Below are 20,644 nucleotides of genomic sequence, written 5' to 3' on the forward strand. Positions count from 1 at the left end.
ACTGTATACTGTTTCATGGCGCATTACTGAAACTGCTATTTTGCCCTAATGCTTAGTTCTTATTAAAACTGTGAAGGTGTCTTTGATAAATACAGACTATGTACTCAGTAATTCAGCTAATAAATACATTTCTGAAATAATCCAGCAAAGGCCTGTGTCAGTGTTTTGTGGGATTTTTTTCCTGTGTCTTAAGGACGTGACTTTCAGATTCTGTGCATTTGCCAATTCTTTTGTCCTCCACTTGGCCATGTTTTTAAAAGACACGCTGCACACTGTGTCAAGATGTGCCAAAGTCTTTGCTAATAGCTCTTTGGGAATCACCTTGTTGGTGCAAAAACACGACTTTTCCCTGCCAGAGTTTGTTATCTTTGGCTTTTATCATAGATTCAGCTAAACCTCAGAACTGTGGCTCACGACTTTTGCACATGGTAAATAATTCTGTATATTTTTAATAGTGCTAGTCTCCAAAAAGATAAGGACATGTCTAATTGCAATGTGCATGTCACAGAGCTATTCTTCTCCATTATCTGATAGTGCTCCACCCAGGCACACTGTCCTGTCCTCATAGATTATTTTACTGTGTTAAATAATTTATATGTTAAATAATTTGAGAGGATAACTTCTCATCATATCCAGCCTTGATGGCATCATGTCAGCCTTATATTTCTATTCTATTATATATTATATATGCATTCATAATTTCTATTGTAGTTATTAACAAGTTATTGTAAATTCTATTCTTTGACATTGTGCTTGAAAATCATGTTCCTCTAGATGTTTCCTTAAGATTTCTAGCGCCTTCTTCAGTGTCACCCTCTATCATGCAGTTTCCTCTGAGTGACTTTGATGAAGGTCAAATCTGACTGGAAACTTTTGCTGGAGCATTTCTACAAAAGCAAAGCTCGTGTGGTAAACTGAGTTGAGTACCTGCTAGCAGTGATTCACGAACAAACAAACCCTGACTTGGTGCCAGGGTTTAGACCAGGGCTGTTACTGGCAACTAATATACTGAATATTTATGCTGGAGAAAATTTAAATTATGGGAGGCACTTCAGAGCTGCAAATGAGTGGCATTTTGCTCTATGCACAGCAGTCACAGACCTTATCAGACTAATCTGAAGTGTCAGGAGACAAGCAAATATACAGCTGTTAACTGTTTAAATTAAAGCAGACGCGTACTGGTTCACCAAGCTGTCGTCTCCTCGTTCCTCCCACCTTACTTGCTTACTTCCTGTCACGGAGCGAGAAGCTATACTGTTTTTTCTATTCTGCTTTCAAGGAGCTTCTTTGTTTTTTAAAGTGGTCCAGTTCTCTAGGACTCCTGAAGATGCTAAAAAGCTTTCTTTGGACATGGGCTCCTCAGGCCTGGAAAATGTTCTACAGCACATGACAGGATTCATGTTCGGGGACTGCATTTCAGGTCTTGGAGCTCTTGTCAAAATTGACGGAAGTATAAGGAGGAGAAATAACTGAGCTAAGCCATATTACACAAAAACTGGACATAACCTATTAAGCCCCCAGTGGTTTTCTGATCTCCACGACTCCTCCCTTTTGCGCCCATCTTTGGGTGCGTGGGTGCTTAAAAGGTTAATAGCAATGATGAATCCAAATTTGAGGTTTTTGGTTAGTATCAGAGGTCAGGAGCGAGGTATAACAGAGAATGTAAAGCACAGTGGTCTTCAAAAATCAGAACTATTCCTAAAGAAATCACACGAAGGCTTAGAAGAGTTCAGGCTTTGTTGAAGAATAACGGTGGTCACTTTAAAGCTCATCAGAATATATTTATTTTTTTGCAGTTTTTTGACGATAAATTTCCACATCACAGTTTGAAAACTTGCAACCTAATCTGATCCAACCTTATTATATCGGTCCACAGTGAGTTCAAGGTTAGCCACATACTGCCACAGCTGCCCCCTGATGGTGTAGATCTGCACTGCAGTTTCAGGGATGGCTTCAGTCTGTCTTGCCACTAAGTACTTCACCTCTCTAAGCACAGCCGCCAGCTAGGAAGAGATTAAAAAGTACATTAGAAGCACTGAAACATATATCAAGACATTAAAATTGGTCTGATCAGTACAAGCCGCTGATAATTTTTTTAAAATTCACGATGTTAGAAAAGATAAAATCACTTTGGCCCATAATTATAACCCATTATATCATTTCAATTAAAAACTGAAATACTGACCATACTAATGAGGAAGATGAAAATAAATTAGCTTGATATATCACCACTCTAATATATCTCATTACAAAAAGCACAAGCCCATCAGCTTTTCAAACTGTGTGGGAGCTAATGTAGACCTGTGGGTTAAAGTTGACTGTGATCAGCTGAGTGTCCGGGTCCCGTTTGATTAACGGCAGGCTGAGGTTGTACTGAGAACTCTCACCAACAGTCTCTGTCCATGTCTCAAACAAGCTGGTGGAATATCTAAAACAGCAAACAAAAAAGCAGACGCGCGATGACAATCGAGCAAAAGTTATTACAACAGAAAAACAATTTGCACTTTTACCATCAGAGTATAACATTGTTTCAAATTCCCATTACCAGGGCCAGGTTTTTAATTTAAGGCCACTGGCACAAAAATATCTCATATCATGGAAATTAACATAAACAGCAAAACAAGAGGCTAAAAGGCATATGATTGAGCCATTCTCCCATTTCTCCATGGTTGTAAACAGAATGAGAGGCGCGAATCGCTCATCTGCATCAAGCACACAATAAGGATAAAGGGAGAGGAGTGAGGAGGGTTAGATCCAGGCGTGCGGGGAGGTAATATGAGGATAAACGCTGATTCATCTGCAAGAGGCAGGGAACAGACAATATGTCAGGGCTCTGTACAGCTATATCAATCTGTAAATAGCTACGATTATGATGAGAACTTCAGTGCGCGCTGTGTGCTCCTTATTGGATTTCAGCTGTGAGCTTCATTTCCTGATAGTGGCACCGCAGACGCAGAGGCAATCAAATGCTTTGGTCATGGTCATAAATCACACTACATTTTGTCTGTGGGGGTAATGAGTGAGGATGCCCATTCTGTTCCTGACTAGAATGTGTATAATAACGGTGGCATTCATCGGAGGCAACGGCGATGATTATTACAGCATAACAAGGGCTCTAATTTCTGATGGGAGTAAATTGAGGGCAAAGAACTGGTGTTGTTCATCATCTCATTACTGTGGTTGCAGGGACATGAAGTGAAGGAGTGATATTAAGTCTGTGAGGCATAAGGAATGGGCTTCTGCATGGGAATCTGTAAGTGTGTGTGGATTTCATTCACGTACTACCACGCATACACGTGCACACACGCATCTACACTTCCGGAGCAGTAAGGGCTGACTATTCATTCCACCTTTTCGAACGTTTCCAACCCTGCTGTGATCATTTTTTATCCTTCACCAATTCAAAGTGGAAAAACACAAATTTGAGAACAAACATGTGGCTCTTTAATGAATTTGTTCAAATAATACTTTGATAGACAAATGTTTTTCAGTGTATTTTAAGCTAACACACAAATGGGTGGAACCTTTTAGCCTGTTTTGTCTGTTGCTGTATGGTTAACCTTTACTGCGCTCAGTAACTGCTGCTATTGTAAGCAGTAGTCTTACATTGTAGCCCAACAGTAAACAGAAAGATGATCCTTTATGGTGGCCCACCTTCATATAGCAGGCTAAAGCTCCCCGATTCAAAGATACTGGAGCCATAGGCACTATCTGCAGACTATCTTTAACAAGCATGTAGCAGCAGAATTCCAATCTATGTAGTCTACATAAATACTTAGGAAGTACTAAACGCACGGAGGGGCTCTGATGAAACGATGGAAAGCGTCACTATAAAGACGGAGGTCTTCGTAGGTACAATATACCAAACCTCTGAAAAAAGATGTGAACATAATTGTTAAAGAAAATATTTTACTTCACTAAAATAAAAATAAAAACTCAACTTTTGAAAAAATAAAAATAAGTGAAATTGTTAGTTTTAGCATCTGTTAGTTTTAATGTATATTAACTTATTAACAACACAGGGTGCAGTTCACTAACATGTTAGTTGTGTTAATTTTAAAAGAAGCTAATGCTGTTTTGCTGCATAATGAAACCTTTTTGTGGCAGACACTGAGTTGTCACAGCAGTAAATTTAATTAAAAGCAAACTGAGAATCATGATGACTCAGTCCCACTGAGTTAGTATGCAAAAGAAGTCACTCTTTAATATTAATCACACTAATGCTATTGCAGCATATCCAAACGTCTGCTGTGGAAAATGTTCATGAATACAGGTTTAAAGGTCCTGTAAGCCGACACAGGTGCTTTCAATTATCCTGCATAATTAGACCTCACTTACTCACTTGCACTTACAGTACTGGGCAAAAATCTTGAGCCACCCCTCATTTCTTTACATCTAACAAGCATTCCTAACAAAATGTTAGGAAAACTAAAGGTGCAGCAATGGGTAAACATATATGGAAATACGGCACATAAGGGAGAAACTGAGTCTGTATAATTCGAACAACCTTGAAAGTTCATAATTGGTATGACTATCTTTATCCTTCAACACAACCCGAACTCAAGCTTTCTTGTAATTAATTTCTTGTAAAGAAAGCTTTACAAACTTTCTCGTAATTATTTAAGTAGTCTTCAGAAATAGTTTCTAGGCTTCTTGAAGGACATTCCAAAGCTCTTCTTTTGATGTTGGCTGACTTTTGCTGCCTCAGTAATGTTGAAGTTCAGGCTCTGGGGAGACCGACTTCATGTTTCATGGTGTCTTTTTCTATCTAAGTATGCTTTTACTGTATTCTCACTGTATTTGCAATCATTGTCATGCAATGAAGCCATTCCCAACCCCTGTTGAGGTTAACGTACCGCTGATTTTCAGATGGTATTGGATCAAAGTCTGATTGTTTTATTTGATTGTAGTGTGTTCACAATCCCATCAGTTTTGATAAGAACCACCCGAGCAGCTGAAATGCAGCCCCAAATCATGACAGAGTCGCCGCACTCACTGCTGAAAGTCTCCTCTGACCTCCTACTGACAAAGATTTAAAACAAAAATGTGAATTTATTACTCCATAAGAGCTGTTCCCACTGATTTTTAAACCAGTCCTTGTGTGATTTGTCTCTTCATCATGTTGTACTTTCTTATTAAGAACGGTTTCTTGACAGCCACCTTTCCACTATGACCATTTCTGATGAGGTTTTGGGAAAAGGTGGATGGATCAAATGAAGGTCAAGATTCATCTCTTAGGTCATCTTTTCTGGATTTTCCCTCCTATTTCTTGAGGACATGACTTTCCTCTATCAGATGCTGTAGGTAGCTTCTTCTTCTTTTGTCCTCCACTTTCACCATTTCACTTTCCTCAAACTTATCATTTTTTGTAGATTCAGCTAAAGAAATGGGATTTTGTGTGTTATTGTGATAGGCTGCTATTAACAAAGTGTCTAATGATTTACACTCATGCAGTCTAACAAATCCTGCAATAAATGCTCCCTTCATGAAAATTTCAATGTGTTAAACTGTTCAAGAGAAGTCTTTTGCTCAAATGTGTTATGTTAAAGTGTTAAAGTGTATCTTATCAGGTAGATAAAATAACAGGAAATTAAACAGAAATTTAGAGTAACACAATCCAATTCAACTGCATTAGCTAAGCTAACTAACCTGGCAACAGTAAAACGAGAGAAAACATGTTGATGGTTTGCAATTATTATTATTTTTATCTCTGTGATGTTTCTTTGACTGGTGTAGCTCAGTTTGATTCCATCCAAACAGCATTTCCTGCCGGGTACCAGGTGGTTGTTGGGAGCCTGAAACCCTGGGACCCTGATCTCGGCTTGCAATGGGGTGTCCGTCCTCTAGGGGATCAACTGCCTGTTGCCGTGGACATGGGCGCCCCATCTAGGACCTCTCTCTGAGATGTGTGGCTTTAGGTCTTCAGTTAGCTCTCTGCCTCCCTTTGACTCCTGGGAGGGTGGTATTCTGGCTTCCAACCCTCATTTTAAAATATATTTCGTGACAAAGACACAAATGCACTCACACTCTCTCAGTTTCTCTCTCTCACACTCACACACACACACCACAAGAAGTTTGTCGGCTTATGTACCTGTGCATTTTCGAATGCCTGTTGTATGTTTGTTTGTTCTTACAGGTGTAGCAGTTGGCAATACATTGTGCATTACTATTTTAAATTCCCTAATCCTTTCCCTCTCTTTTGTTATTTTTTTCTGCCTGTACTGCCTCAGACATTGTCATACTATAGACCACATATACAGTGTAGTAAGTGAAATAACATGAATAGAAATAAAGAAATAAACAGATAAACCCGGAACAAGAGGAAAAGCGAAATGTGTTTGGCACAACGGTGTATTTAAATCATAATTGTGATTGCGAAATCTGCCAGAACACAGGACAGGATTAAAAGGAAACAAGCCCCCCCCCCCCCCCCCCCCCCCCAAAAAAAAAACAAAACAAAACAAAAAACAAAACAAAAAACTAACAAACAAACAAACAAAAAACCCCAACATATCCTTCCCAGTGGGATGCTTTATCTTGCAGGGTTTGATGTTGGATGCGGTCTATAAGGCCATTTCTCACTTGGCATCAGTAAGCAGTGACAGGGCATATGGGATTATGGGAGTCCTGCAAAATAATCTGCAGAGCAGCGCCACAGTAATGAGAACATAAATCATGCCCAGAGCTGCATGTCTACATGTTATTCCACAGGGGCTGCTTCATAAATTTTCTACACTCAACTAACAAAATCACAAGCGCTGGGTTTAAGAAAGGTTGGCATGAAATTACAAGGAAACATTTACATTTCAAAGACTAAAGCTAATATTTAATATCTGCCTTTATAGTATTATTATGCACTCCAATAAAATGGTGTCATATTCTTTCACTGTCTATTCTGTTTAATCTTCCTTTCTGTTCTTTTATTCAGTAATACATACATCTCAGCATGATGACACACAGTGTAACACGCTGAGATAAGTGCGGCACACACCTGTCCAGCAGTTGCATCATCTCCTCATACTTCTGGATGACCCTGGCTCCTTCTGCAGTCTCCAAGCACCTGCAGAGAAGATGAAGCTTTACAAGCCATGCAAAGGGTAGAGCCAATATCTTTCCAGGGTCCAATATTCTGAAGCCTCATTTTTATGAGGCCTCTAAAACTGCTCACAGAGTGATTAATTCATACTGAGACCACTGGAAATGCACGGCCACATCAACTTTCATTTTTTAATCTGCTTTATTTGAAGTGAGACTCACGGATAGGTGAGGTGTCTGAATTTGAAGAAGGGGGTCTGGATGCGCTGCTCCACCTCCTGGGCCCATCTCAGCCCTCCAGCTACTGCTGGCATATTCTTATTCACTGGAGCTGAACCTGAGGAGGTCAAACATCATCACATAGAATCATCACATAGAATTACGGTTATAGGCGGTTTTATGCAAAGTTTGAGCACCCTTAGGCAAATTACATATTCTGGTCATTTATGAAGAAGTAAATAAATACAGCCTCTGCAGCAAACACACATTAAAATGAGCTTTTTGAACTGTGAATTAACATTTAATTCACAGTTTCTTTTTATTTCATGGAGGGACGAAGAGCAACTGTGACATGTGCCAAACTCACGGTACACTGCCAAGTCAGTACTACCTTTTGGCAGCTTTGTTTTTTTAGCACCAAAACTTTTTCTCATCCACTGCTCCTCACAGATGACTTCAAGTTTATACAAGCTCAAGACCGTTATAGACCTCCTTGCTCTGAATACATAAATGAGTTTCATTCAGTTTTATTAGTTATCTCTGATTATAGTAAGTGTTTAATGGTGAACCTTAGATTACCTATATTTTCACACTCATCCCTGCATGTTGATGGCTCAATTACCTCAGCAAGTACCAGCAACTGGATATACATGTACATGATTAGGCTTCATCGGTGGAAATCCTGAGCACAAGAACACAGCTACATGTGTGATTAAAATCTGCAAAAGACACCTCAAAAGTTTTTCTTTTAGGAAGTAACTGATGCTGGTAAAAGAGAGAGCAGATTTCTCCTATATTGGCTTCCCTTCATTGGCTTCCTGTTAAATCCAGAGTTGAAATCAAAATCCTGCTCCTCACATACAAGACCTTAAATAATCAGGCCCCATCTTACTTTACTTGTAGTACCATATCACCCCATTAGAGCACTTCGCTCTCGCTCTGCAGGCCTACTTGTTGTTCCTAGAGTATTTAAAAGTAGAATGGGAGGAAGAGCCTTCAGTTTTCAGGCTCCTCTTCTGTGGAACCAGCTTCCAGTTTGGATTCAGGAGACAGACACTATCTCTACTTTCAAGATTAGGCTTCAAACTTTCCTTTTTGCTAAAGCATATAGTTAGGGCTGGACCAGGTGACCCTGAATCCTCCCTTAGTTATGCTGCAATAGTTGTAGGCTGCTGGGGTAGTCCTGTGATGCATTGAGCATTTCTTCACTCACTATGTGTTAATAGACCTCTCTGCATTGATTATTAGTCTCTGCCTCCCTTTCACAGCATGTCTTTTATCCTGTCTCCCTTCTCTCACCCCAACCGGTCACGGCAGACAGCCGCCCCTGCCTGAGCCTGGTTCTGCCGGTTTCCTTCTGTTAAAAGGGAGTTTTTCTTTCCCACTGTCACCAAAGTGCTGTTTGTAGGGTCTACCTTACAATATAAAGTGCCTTGCGGCGACTGTTCTTGTGATATGGCGCTGTATGAATAAAACTGAATTGAATTGGTACTTTGCATCATTACCACAAGCCTGTCCGATTTCAATTTCAAGATTTCTGCATAGAGATTTCACAGATAGCTTTTTAGTTCAATCCATTTTTTCCTTTCTCTAACCCAGCCACAGACGGTCAACAAACCAGAGTACCCTTACCGCCAGTCCCAACCTCACCTCCTTTTATTTCCGCTAACACATGATTTTGAACTTAATCAGTAATTTTGGACTTCCTGATCACCAGTCTGGCTGATCCAGACGTTGCATCACCATAGCTCATTCCAGACAGCAAAAATTCCAAGGTTGAACTGTAAAATTGTTTGCTTTACCAACAACAACAACAACAAAAAATGTACTAAATATGTAATTTTCCCAAATTTTAGATACTCCCAAAATTCAGAGAAAAGCTGAACTAAAAAGGCACATAACTGAGCAACGACCACCCAATAATGTGAGATCCCCTCATGTCCTCGTCGTATAGTTTCCATATGCTAGATTTGTCAGTACACTATAATCTATCAAGATTATCTTTAAAGTGCAAATTTCAAAAGACTGCTGTTTCCTCGTGACCTCATATCAGCAGCTGGGAGGAGCTACACTGGGGATTACATGATGAACAATTACAGGGTGATTCAGCTGCCCTAATTAAGCTCAGTATGTACACACCCACACACAGGAAAATCATCTGTGTGGGTGGACTATGGGTGTGTGGGGGTTTTAAGGGTTTAAACTCAGCAAATTTCCAAAGAGCTTGGTCGTTTCAATTAAGAAGTTTTTAAATCAAGAACACTCCACGTTTAATTCCTTTAGAAACTTTGACAACATCCTTGAGGGGTTGTAATGGATCTCACTCTTCACTGATCTCAACCTTTTTTCCAACCCCAAGCAAAAGCAGTTTTATGATGTTTTTCAACAGGGAAAGACAAGTTCCCCTTGAGACTCAAATTTAAACGGTGTTTACAGCTAAACTACAAAATGAAGTATATTTAGGTGTATAAATGCACCTTAAATATAGAGTTATCATGGACACCAACATTAACTGCTGACTGTGTCTTTCTTTGCAAGTTTGTGAGACTAAAAAGTGGCATATTCTTTAAATAAACACCATCATAATGTTGTTTATAATTAGACTTTTGTGAAATAAAGACTTTGTCGTGAATCTCACCCCACTCCTCAGCAGCTTGAATGTGTTTGTTGTAGAGAATTTTACAGCAGTCCAGCTCCTTGTCAAACATAGACACAAGCAAAGGGTATTTGTCCAGAGCATCTGTAGCCACTAGCGGGCGCTCCAGCAGGCTGCCAAACATGTCCAGAACCTGCAGACAACAGATATGCCAAAGGGCTTAATGATTATGTGTGTGTGTGCACGTGTGTGAGTTTGGGCGGGTGGGTGTATGCATGTGTGTGTGTCTGAGAAAAAGATCCCAGACCTTAAAGGCGTGCTCCAGACCGAAGGCGTCATCAAAGGCCTGACAGAAGATAGCTCCGAGTCTTCGGTCTATGTCATCCACCTTCAGTTTAAACTGCCTCACGTCTTCTTCAAACTCCTGCAGAGGAAATAGCTCAGCTACACCAACAGCCAAAATACCAAACAGCAGTGTGATGTAATGCAAAGCCAGCAAAGCATATTCCTTTTCACAATTCACTGACTCAAAGCCATTCAACAATTTGCGATTCGAGATATTCAAGTTAAGTCAATTTATATTTGCTTATAGGTCTCAAAAACCTTGGATAAGCAAACAGATGACATTTACAAATAAAATACTTTATTGGCAGAAAAGCAATTTGCTCCACCGATGCTGGGCGACCACGCTACTGTGCTGTTAGCCAGGATAAGAAGAAGGTATAAAAGCTCTGCTGGGCCTGTAGCCTTTCATATTTCATAAAGCCCTTTTAAAAGGAAGTCACCTTGACAATGCTCAGTAAAATAAGAGAGCAGGCAAGTGAACTAGAGCCCCATATATCCTATGATCATAATCATTCGTACCATGTTGTTTACATCCAAGCAGTCATAGGGCTTCTCTGTGAAGAACTTATACGTGTCAGTAAATTCCTGCTGGAGCTGTTGGACTTGCTGGCTGAGGGCTCGACCTCGGACGCCTCCAATCTCCAGTTTCTCAAGCTTCAGCAGGTCGACAGCTGTTAACAAGATATCCTGCAGAGAAGGCAAGCTCCAGTCAACTGTCATACCAAAAATGCTGGCATTTCTCCAAGAGGTGCTGAGAACGTATTTCCATACTCACCTTAATGATTTTGACTCTGTTAACAAATCGGTCAAGTCCGGAGAAAATCAAAAGAGGGGAAAAGTCCCAGGGCCTAACCAAGCTCCCGTTCTTCTGGTACTGCCTCAGATTGGCCCGCCGGTCCTCATAGGTGCTCTTGAAGAGAATCAGGACCTCCAGGGTGGTCTGTATTTTCTGGAGAGTCTCAGAAACCTCTCCTCTCAGAATATCTTCTGGTACTAGATAGATGCGGGCCTGATAAAGGAGAAACAAGAATTATCTTTTTTTAAAAATAAGATTAAAAAAATATGTGATGGGTAATTAGCGTTTGTGTTTAGTGGCATCAGTGGTTTTGTTTAATAGGCGAGTACGGGGAGTGCAACTTCCTGCAAACGGAGGAATCCAGATGGACCTCCTTATTTATTCCTTGTCTTCTGCTCTACAGTCAACTGTCATCAAACAGTTATGAATAAATATACATGTTTATCAACCAATAGTTTAAATATATATATTAAACCACCAGTTGCCATTGAAAGCATTAATTAAAGAACTGCAATGTACTGACGTAGAAATGCATCTACATATGCACAGAGCATCTGAGGACATAAACACAGAGACCCTTTTATAGAGCTGAGGATACTCAGATCTACAATTCCAAAGAAAACTACAGCACTTCAAACCTTTTCTTTCCTCAAAGGCATTAGATAAACATTTCTCAGCTGCAAGATGTGTTCAGAATTCTTGTGCCTATCACGGTAAATGGAGCATCAGGAGAGAAGAGCTTCTCTAAGTTGAAACAAATCGTCAGCTATCTGAGCACAGCATATTCTCGGGGCAGACTGTGCAGACCTGCTGTTCTATCCATTGAAAAGGATGCTGCATCTAAGATGAATTACACAGCTCTTACTGCTGAGTTTGCTGCAATGAAAGCAAGAAAAGTGACTTTCCTGCATTTTATGTGATATCGACCCTTTCATCTAACTCTGAGAAGAAAGCAAATAAGCCTGTTCCCCGCAATGTTAGGCCATTAAATAATAGTGTATTTTCACCAAATCTTGAAAATCTGGGTTGTTTAATGGCCAAATTTCACTACTGAGTTTTAATATTATAATCATTATATGGTGAATATTGTTTCAGGTGGTGATAAGAAAAATATGCAACAGCAAACAAGAAGATAGCCCAGACAGAAGCATTGGTTGGTCTCTGGGATCTAGGCCAAGTTTGAAACTGCCATGTGCAGTGTGGGCACTTAAATGCCATGGGACACAGTGGCAATCTAAAGACAGCCTACAGCTCAGTGTTTCCCAATGCACAGCCCAGCAGGTAAACGCTGGTGGCTGCCAGGTCTTTCCTGGGAAGGAGTTTCTGGTACATTATATATTTTTGGCTGCAAAAACAGGGACTTGCTTCCAATAAACTTAACACAATAAAACAGAACAGTTTGAGAGCATGAACTTTCATGGCTGAGCAGACAAAGAAAAAAGTTCCACCTACAAACAGGAAAAAAAACTCTAAGAAGAAAATCACCCACCCACTTCGCAGTGACAGGTGATCCCTGAAAGCGCAGTTCAGAAACACTGCAGTATGACTACTTAGCAACACCGACTGCCCAACTGTAACCTAGCTGTAAAACACATTCACTTGCCTGTCTATAGGGGATAGTGTGACACGGTTTTGTTTGATTGTTAGGGTTTCTTTCTAATATTGTGTTTACCTGGTAATATAAAGTGCCTTGAGGCAAAAGTTGTTGTGAATTGGCATTATAGAAATAAAACTGAATTGGATTTAAACTGAACTGAATTGAATTGTGAAGACAAAAGTCATTTCAACAAAACATGCAGACAAAGAGCAGAAACTGCAGCTGACCTGCTGTATGAGGAGGTTACATGTCTCCTGCAGGAGAACAATCAGCCGTGCTGGAGTGTTGTAGTATCTTGAGTTTGCCCACACCAGACATACTGTGTGCATTAAAGGGCCGATTAGACCCTTGACAGCAGGAATCTCCACATTCTCCATGTCAGTAAACAGAGGCTGCAGGGGTCTCAGGTAGGTGCAGATGTCTTCTGCCTCCTCGAGAGCTGCAAATGAAGATGTGATCAAAGTCAATTTGACCACAAGTAAAAAGATAAAGCATCTTGTTCTTTGGCCCTTAAAGAACAAAAACATATTGCATCTCAGAAAGCAAACTTCATTAAGTTTATTGTCTGTTGTTAGATTACCTGCAAGGACATCCTGCTGCATGTTCATAAAAGCAGCATGGTAGCAGCTCTCCACAGCCTCCAACAACGCTGCCATCTTATTCACCTTGCATGATTTTAACTGGGAGTGGATGCACTTAAAATCTGCATATCTTAAAGAAAAACAAGGGACGTTTATGGATCTATTTAACTGCAGCTTCCCAGGGGCCTGAATCACTTCTGAAAGACTGCAAAGAATGACTCAGAAAGTGTAAAACTGTTCTTAAAAACCTGGAAGCATTGCCCGGTCAGCTGTGTTAACAGCAGGTTACTGCAACAGCAATCGCAGCAGAGGTGAAGAAGAAAAATCACAGAAAAGAAACTATTATTAATGCGGTTACAAGTGAAAGGTAAACATCTGATTAGCCTAACACAACCAAAATGTTTTACTAATTTATGCCTCGAATGTTGGACAAATCTTATCTGAGAAATGACAATTACAAAAACCATTCTGGACCATTTGGAAACCAGACATTAGCAAAACCTGGTTCACTGCACATTTATATGCTAATGTCAATCACCTTCAGCATTCCAGGCTTTATAATTTATTCCACATTTACTGGGACTATAATTCATAAAATATACATTATAAAATATTTGAATTACAGACTGAGACCCGAAATTCATCCAGAAATTTTTACATAGATTGGAACTGAAGGAACAAATCAAAACATTTTCTCATATATTTTCCTTAAAGATTCTTTAAAAAGCCAAAGGGGTTGCACCATCAAAAAGAAATGCAGATTCTCTGTTCTTCTTTCTTTTTCATTTGTATTACTGCAGTCTTTACCTTACAATATAAAGCGCCTTGGGGCAACTATTGTTGTGATTTGGTGCTACATAAATAAATAAATAAACTGAATTCAATTAACGCAGGGTCAGTGTTAATTTTGTAGCTACAGACTGCACAATATGAACTACCATATGTGTTGGCATTAATTTGTTCATATGAATAACATAAAAAATGTACCAAAGGCTGGTGGCATTAGAGTATGTATTTAAGAAAAAGGAACAACTTTTGTTGTTTTTCATTTTTGTCTAATTTCTTCAGTGGAAAAACAAATGGTAAAAATAGAGCATACTGGACTGCTAGCATGTAATTCTCATAAGATGTAATTCTGTTACATAAGCAGATTTGTTTCAGCAAAGAAATAAAGAAAGTACTGGGCTGCAAATTACATTGTTCACTCGACAGCACAGGCACTTTGAAACTGAAATTAGAAGCACTAGCAAAAACTTAGGTCCCTTCAGTAATTCAAAGTTGTATTATTTTCTGTGTTATTTTCTCACACTTGTGACACTGAAACAAGCACTTCTCAGAAGCTGCCACTGGCTACTTTGTGTGTGTAATAACAGAGGTGCTGACCTGTTCTTCCAGAAGAGCAACTCGGTGTGAGGTGTGGGGTTTCTGCCTTCCAGCAGAGCCTCAGAGGAGTCTTTTTTGAGGATATCACGGATTTGATGGCTCCACTCTATCACTGCAGACTCCAAGGAGTGGATGATGCTTTTATCCACTATTTCCCCCCTGTGATGTTTCACAAGTAAAGCATTTTAGAATGTATGAGTTGGACAAATGATGCATTGACACGATCCTGTCACAGCGGTCTGCTTACCTTTTGTCCGTCTCGAGGGCGGCTCGGTCTATTCGCTCCGAGCCTGCGGGAAGAGGCAACAGAGTCTTGCCTTGGATTTGGCCAGACACCACAAACACACTGTTCTTAAGGGAGTGGACATGACACTTGATATCCTGTACCACAACTTGTGGCCACTGAATGTAGTTGTTGCTGTTGGAGAGCAGTGGAGCTATAACCTGAAGGAGTTTAAAGAAATTGGAAAAATGTTATGGACTAAACTTTTAAAGTACAGAGTGACAGCAGTATTAGGAAAAGGACTTAAAGTTTTAAAAGTACTCATTTTTCTCAAGTGTGGCATGTAAGTTAACTATAGACTGACATTAGCAATTATTTTAACCCCGTCAATTATTAACCGTTACTTGTGACAAAACTTTCAGGTCATTAGTGTTATGCATATCACTGTTAAACAATTACTTTTAGCAAACAATGTCAACCATTTAGGTACAATATTAGTTTTGGCAACGTATTAACTAATATTTTCAATTACAGATTTTAAATTACATTTTTAATTTAAGCATCATTTTTAATAACACTGACTTTTTACTATTTCAATAATTTGGCTGTTTTGCTTGGCGAGGTTTGCTTGCTGGTTTTCCCTAGAAATACCTAAGTACTTGTACCTAGTACTGAAATATGTACTGTTTTAAGCATAAAAAAGGAATAGTGCTTTGTTTTTGGACCACGATGAAAGCGGTCATTTAATTTGAACCCTCACTCGCAGCTCTGCATGCTTACTGCAGTCTAGGTAGGAGGTTAATGTACTCGGTCGTGGTAAGTAGGGCTTCATGCACCTAACAATCATTAACGTACCCTGCTCTGTGGCTTACCTCCTCAACTAGAGCAGAAAACTGGTCAAGTGGAGCATAAGACAGGTCCCCGTAAAACAAATTCTCTTTCATGGATTCGGGACTCAGTGTGGTTGTGGTTCGCTTTATGAAGTACACCGCCTTGTTCTTGGAGTCGCCAGTGAAGGAGGAGGCGGTCTGTAGCTGTCCTCCTGCAGTCACAGACACCACCAGAGTCCTCTGCTCGGCTTTGTCCAGAAACTCCTGCAGCACCTGCCTGTTGTCCTCGCTGGACACGCATTTCTGCCATTTGTCCTGTTTCAGTTTAAGAGTCCTCAGGACGCATTCCGCTATATAGTCCAGTCTCTCGTCCTCAGCAGCAGGTGACTCCCTCAGGTCCTCCATGTGCCCGGGTCAGTCACGTTGACTGTATGCACTGATTGTGTCTCGGCAACCATAGTAACGCCGTGTTTTGCATCAGGCCGTTGCTTGGGGAACATGAGCGACTTGGAGCTGACCCAGAACATCCCTCAGTCCATCCAGTTGCTGATTGACACCCATTTTCCCTGACAGGATTTCAGTGGAAAGTTTCTCTGACTGTGGCAACGACAAGCAACACACCTGAGATAAATGCATCTGATACATGTCACAAAATCATGTCAGTAAATAACTATTCACTAAAGATAGTGAATAGTTATAGAAAAATGGCCATGATAAAGTATAAACCAACAAGGGCGCACAGACGAAAGCGTCTTCATTTTAGGTAACATGTTTAAACATAGCAAAAAGGTATCAGAACCAAAATAAATTTACTGCGTAAAACATTCAAACTTCTTGTAGAGTTACTCTTTAAACAAATGTGATGTAGTAAACCCGAGCGGTATGCGTGTGATGGAAGAGATAACTGGTGTTTAAAATGAAACACGTTTGCAGATTCATAAGTTCTGTAGTTGTAGCTAATGTGTCCTGTATGTTAAAACACTTCGCATACCTATTAGTATTCGAAGGGCATCTTCCTTCGGGGTCATCAAAGACTCTGGAGTGGATGTTCAAGCTGCGCCCTGTAGGGTTAAGCTGTGATGAGCACCATTACTTTTCTACGTGAAGTCTTCTTTAATTGATTACATGCAGAGGATACAGGATGTTTACCTTCTCGAAAAATCATCACGATTATCAGCACACTGGATATGTTCGGACGAAATATGAATCCATAAGTAACCTGTATGAAAGTTACTATTTATTAACCCTTTAATCTAAATGATGTAAATGCTGATGGTTTTGTGAAAACTCTCGTTTTTGTCTTTGCCCTTTCGTTTATTAGGAAAGATGCGATTGCCACAGCTAACCACAAGGTGGCAACACTGCACTTACTAGTCAGAGGCCTGTTCCAAGAAGCTTCTGATTTTGTCTTTATGTTTACTCGATGCTCCACACTTTGTGCATTCCTGAGCAAAAATCTGACATCCTGCCATCTGAACAGACTGCAGGTCTGATATGAGGAAATCCAAACGTCACTACTGTACTGGTTTCTTGGAAGTGGTCTTTCTGTGTGTCCTCTGTTTGTGGGATATGATCAAACCTCACAGACTGAACGTGAACCATCGTGCTGCTGTTTGACAGGATGTGAACTGGCCAGCAGAGGAAATGAGTGTGTGCTCTGTTCATTATTCTCATGTGGGATGTGGAACAGGATTAGCAGCAAAATGACATCAAACACCGCCTCTGACGTCTTTTATCCTATGTAGGTGCATTTTATGCTGGGCCACCTTCAAGCACAGTGTGTGTGTAGGCGTGTTTAGGTGTGAGTTTGTGTGTACGTGTATGAATAAATATGCATGTGTGTGACCAATTGTGAGTCACTCAGACTGTCCAGAAGCAGCAACTAAGGAGTTTCGCTTCTTATGACAGAGCAAAAAGAACTGCAGAAGCCAGACTTTCCATTTCAGAATCACATGAACCGCCTGGTCCCTGATATGATGGAGCTGCTTGCTACATCCACTTGGGTGGCTGGACACTGGGATACATAAACCAGGAATGTTTCCTTCAACTGCATCTTTATATCAGCGAGGAGGATGAAAGTGAGTCTGTTACAGTAAAAAATCCCTAATGTTGCTAATCAGTTACTATTTGTTTCTGGTTATCAAGAAGGGATCAGAGTGGAAAGACAAAGAACATTCATATTTACACATTAATCTAATACATACTAATTAACATTCATTTATCTGACAGTCTTGCAAGCTTCAGAGAAAGTCTACTTTGCATTTAGAGGTTGGCAGCTCAGGGGTCGGCAACCTGCGGCTCTTTTTTGTCCTTATACTGCGGCTCCGGGTGGTTTGGGAAAATAAATTAGAAGTATTTAGCTGAAGTGTATTTTATTTGTGCTTAGTTCTTTTTTTTAACTTGTAGTTCTAAATTGGAAGATTATTGTGATATTAAAATATAAAAATAAAATTGTATTTTTTTATTTTTCATCGCTCAAAATAAGCGTCACACTCGCGGAAGCCGGTATACCCACCAAAACGCCGCGCATTTATCAAGACTTTCAACCCCAGGTAGGCCAATTATGGATGTTCTGATCCTCATTATGTCAGCAGCTATTCTCAACCGTGAACTAAGTTAAAAACAAACACCGCTCACGCCTCACAGATGAAAGCTTACAGTCCTGCGTAAAGATGAAAGTGACTTGGTACAGCCCCGATTTGCAGACGCTGTGCGCAGAGGTTCAGGAGCAGAAGTCCCATTGTAAACATATCACGGCAGACCCGACGATGTTTCCATGAACACGCTTTTCAGCATCTCTTTATTGACCACTTTTCACACACGGTTGCTGACACATACAGCCGGCTGTAGCTTTTCAGCTCACAGCCCGACACACACCAACAACAGCAGAGAGAGCACAGACTTTAAGGTGGCGAGGCGTGATTGCGGGTGCCGCTCAGGTGCGTCCGCCTCCCCTGCAGCGACGCTGCAGACCACGCCCCGCCACACACATTAACCAGGTAAAATACATATTTAGACAGAATTTTGCAACTATCTACTTTTCATTTTTTAGCAGCATAGTGCTTTTTTTCCCAATTATTTTTTAAAAAGTCAGGTCAAGGCTCCAAAAGCCCAAAGGCGATATAAGGGTGGCGGCTCACAACAGTTTTTGTTTGCTACATGGATCATTTTAGTTCAGCTGGGGGTGTCTTTCCTTTTGTTATATTTCTTTAAGAGTTCAAAATGTGTTAATTACATAAATAAAATGTAACTTTCTCATTAGCACTTCATGGATTTTATAAGCAACACACTTTAGTTGTTCACACAAAGCATAAAGGTAAAGGTAAAAAAAAGCAAACAATATATACAGTGTTATCTTCATTTTAGACGTCAAAAAGTATTTGCGGCTGCCAGTGTTTTCTTTTGCGTGGAAACCAGGTCCAAATGGCTCTTTGGGTGTTAAAGGTTGCAGACCCCTGGATCAGCTGGATCAGTTTTGCATAGGATGCATTGTTAAACAGACACAAAGTTGACACAAAGACGGTTAGGGTAGAAGGATTCTATCAACTTTAAAATAGAAGATTGCTGTATTTCAGTGGTTGAAAAAAAATTCAATGGATTATTTGCGATATTTGTGAGTTAAAGAGCAAAAGTAAACACAGAGCAGAAATATGGGGAAAGGATCAGGGCCACAACAGGCAGTGAAAGTCCAGGTTTTTCCAGATTTTTGACAGTTCATCTGTGGTATGTCTCTTCAAATTGGCATCTTTATGCTACTACATGAGGTCGCTTCAGTCAATATAGTTATAAACTGCTGTCATTCATCAGACAGCAATGCGTGTAGTTTTTTTTTTTTTGGGGGGGGGGGTAATTCAACAATTTCTGGTCTCATGTGACACAAAACTGATTCCAAGTCATTCAATGTTAGATATACAGACTCTGGAAAGGTTTAGGTTGGCAATATTCTGAGTTGAGCCATCAAAATCAGTATCACACAGCTGGGAAGACTCTGGCAGTCTTTATGCAACCCATCACACACACTTTTGATGGCTTGCTCTCAATAATGAGAGATATGTTTAAAAAAAAAAAAAGAAGATTGCCAGTTTCAGCTTATTGCTGCCATCATACAAGCAGCTCACAACTTGTCTTTGGTATTTTGCAAGACAGAAGCTTCAGTTTTGTTACTGCAGCACTTGAATCTGTACAGAAGTGATACACAATAACTGCATACACACATCTTCACTCCATGCTTTATAAAAAGGTGTTACTTTGTGCTGCCGTTGCTGTTTTTGGAGCTTATTTTTTCAGATGAGTACAAAAAAAAATCCTTTGAAGCAGTTTGAAAGGGCGCTCAGGCATTTCTATTACACTTTCTTAATTTTAGATATGAAACTGTTGTTGTAAACACAGTAGACCAGTAGAGGTCAGTAAAATCCTTAGATTAAATCATGTAAATGCTTGCAGCCAAGCAGGAATAATCAACACTCACTAATAAAGTTATATAGACTTCCACAGAAAATATCATAGACAACTGTATGAATAAGGCACACGCTCGTCCTAAGGTCTTTTGGCACACTCCGATAACATCTGTGTTCATGTTAGCTTAAGCTCCAAGCATAAATACAGATTAATAAACCAGTGCGGGGGGATATGTAAACCTATGCTATGAGTTTGAAGCTTTGTTGTGTTGCGTTGGCATCAGTTGGCTGTTTAAACTTACCTTGTTCAGCTTCACATAAAGCCTTGTAAACAGGTACAGTAAAAAAACCGCCTTTATGAACTTGTTAAAATTCTTCTTTCATCATCTATAATTTGCCGGTCCCTCTTTCTTCCTTGTTTTATTGCTTTCAGATGTGTATCAGCATCAGTATGAGAGAGCCCTGCTGGATGAAATTCAGGAGAAATAACACTTTTGGTATTTGTCCTAAACGATCCATCGACACATCCTCATTCCTCTGAAATAAAGCTAAACTGAGTTCACAGACTGAAATGTGGCCAAGTGTCTGAAGAGCAAGTATGTTCACAATTGTGAGTCACTGTTTTTTTTTATGTATTACCAC

The 20,644-nt window shown here is 40.1% G+C and overlaps 1 protein-coding gene across 1 annotated transcript in view; it reads right to left on the reverse strand.

Moving 5' to 3' along the window:
- Positions 1-16,027, reverse strand: part of dnah9 (dynein, axonemal, heavy chain 9) — a 185,675-nt gene extending 169,648 nt beyond the window's left edge. Inside the window, exons 1-13 of the mRNA XM_080873050.1 lie at positions 15,648-16,027; positions 14,800-14,996; positions 14,553-14,711; positions 13,169-13,299; positions 12,816-13,027; positions 10,971-11,204; positions 10,715-10,882; positions 10,158-10,274; positions 9,893-10,043; positions 7,258-7,372; positions 6,992-7,060; positions 2,302-2,428; positions 1,857-2,003 (exon numbers count right to left, since the gene is read on the reverse strand). Coding sequence (XP_080729176.1) covers positions 1,857-2,003; positions 2,302-2,428; positions 6,992-7,060; positions 7,258-7,372; positions 9,893-10,043; positions 10,158-10,274; positions 10,715-10,882; positions 10,971-11,204; positions 12,816-13,027; positions 13,169-13,299; positions 14,553-14,711; positions 14,800-14,996; positions 15,648-16,010 — 2,190 coding nt within the window. The 5' untranslated portion in view covers positions 16,011-16,027. The remainder of the gene's footprint in view (positions 1-1,856; positions 2,004-2,301; positions 2,429-6,991; positions 7,061-7,257; positions 7,373-9,892; positions 10,044-10,157; positions 10,275-10,714; positions 10,883-10,970; positions 11,205-12,815; positions 13,028-13,168; positions 13,300-14,552; positions 14,712-14,799; positions 14,997-15,647) is intronic.
- Positions 16,028-20,644: the final 4,617 nt, after the last annotated feature.

This window comes from Rhamphochromis sp. 'chilingali' (assembly GCF_963969265.1).
Source record: "Rhamphochromis sp. 'chilingali' genome assembly, chromosome: 22".
NCBI classification, from domain to species: domain Eukaryota; kingdom Metazoa; phylum Chordata; class Actinopteri; order Cichliformes; family Cichlidae; genus Rhamphochromis; species Rhamphochromis sp. 'chilingali'.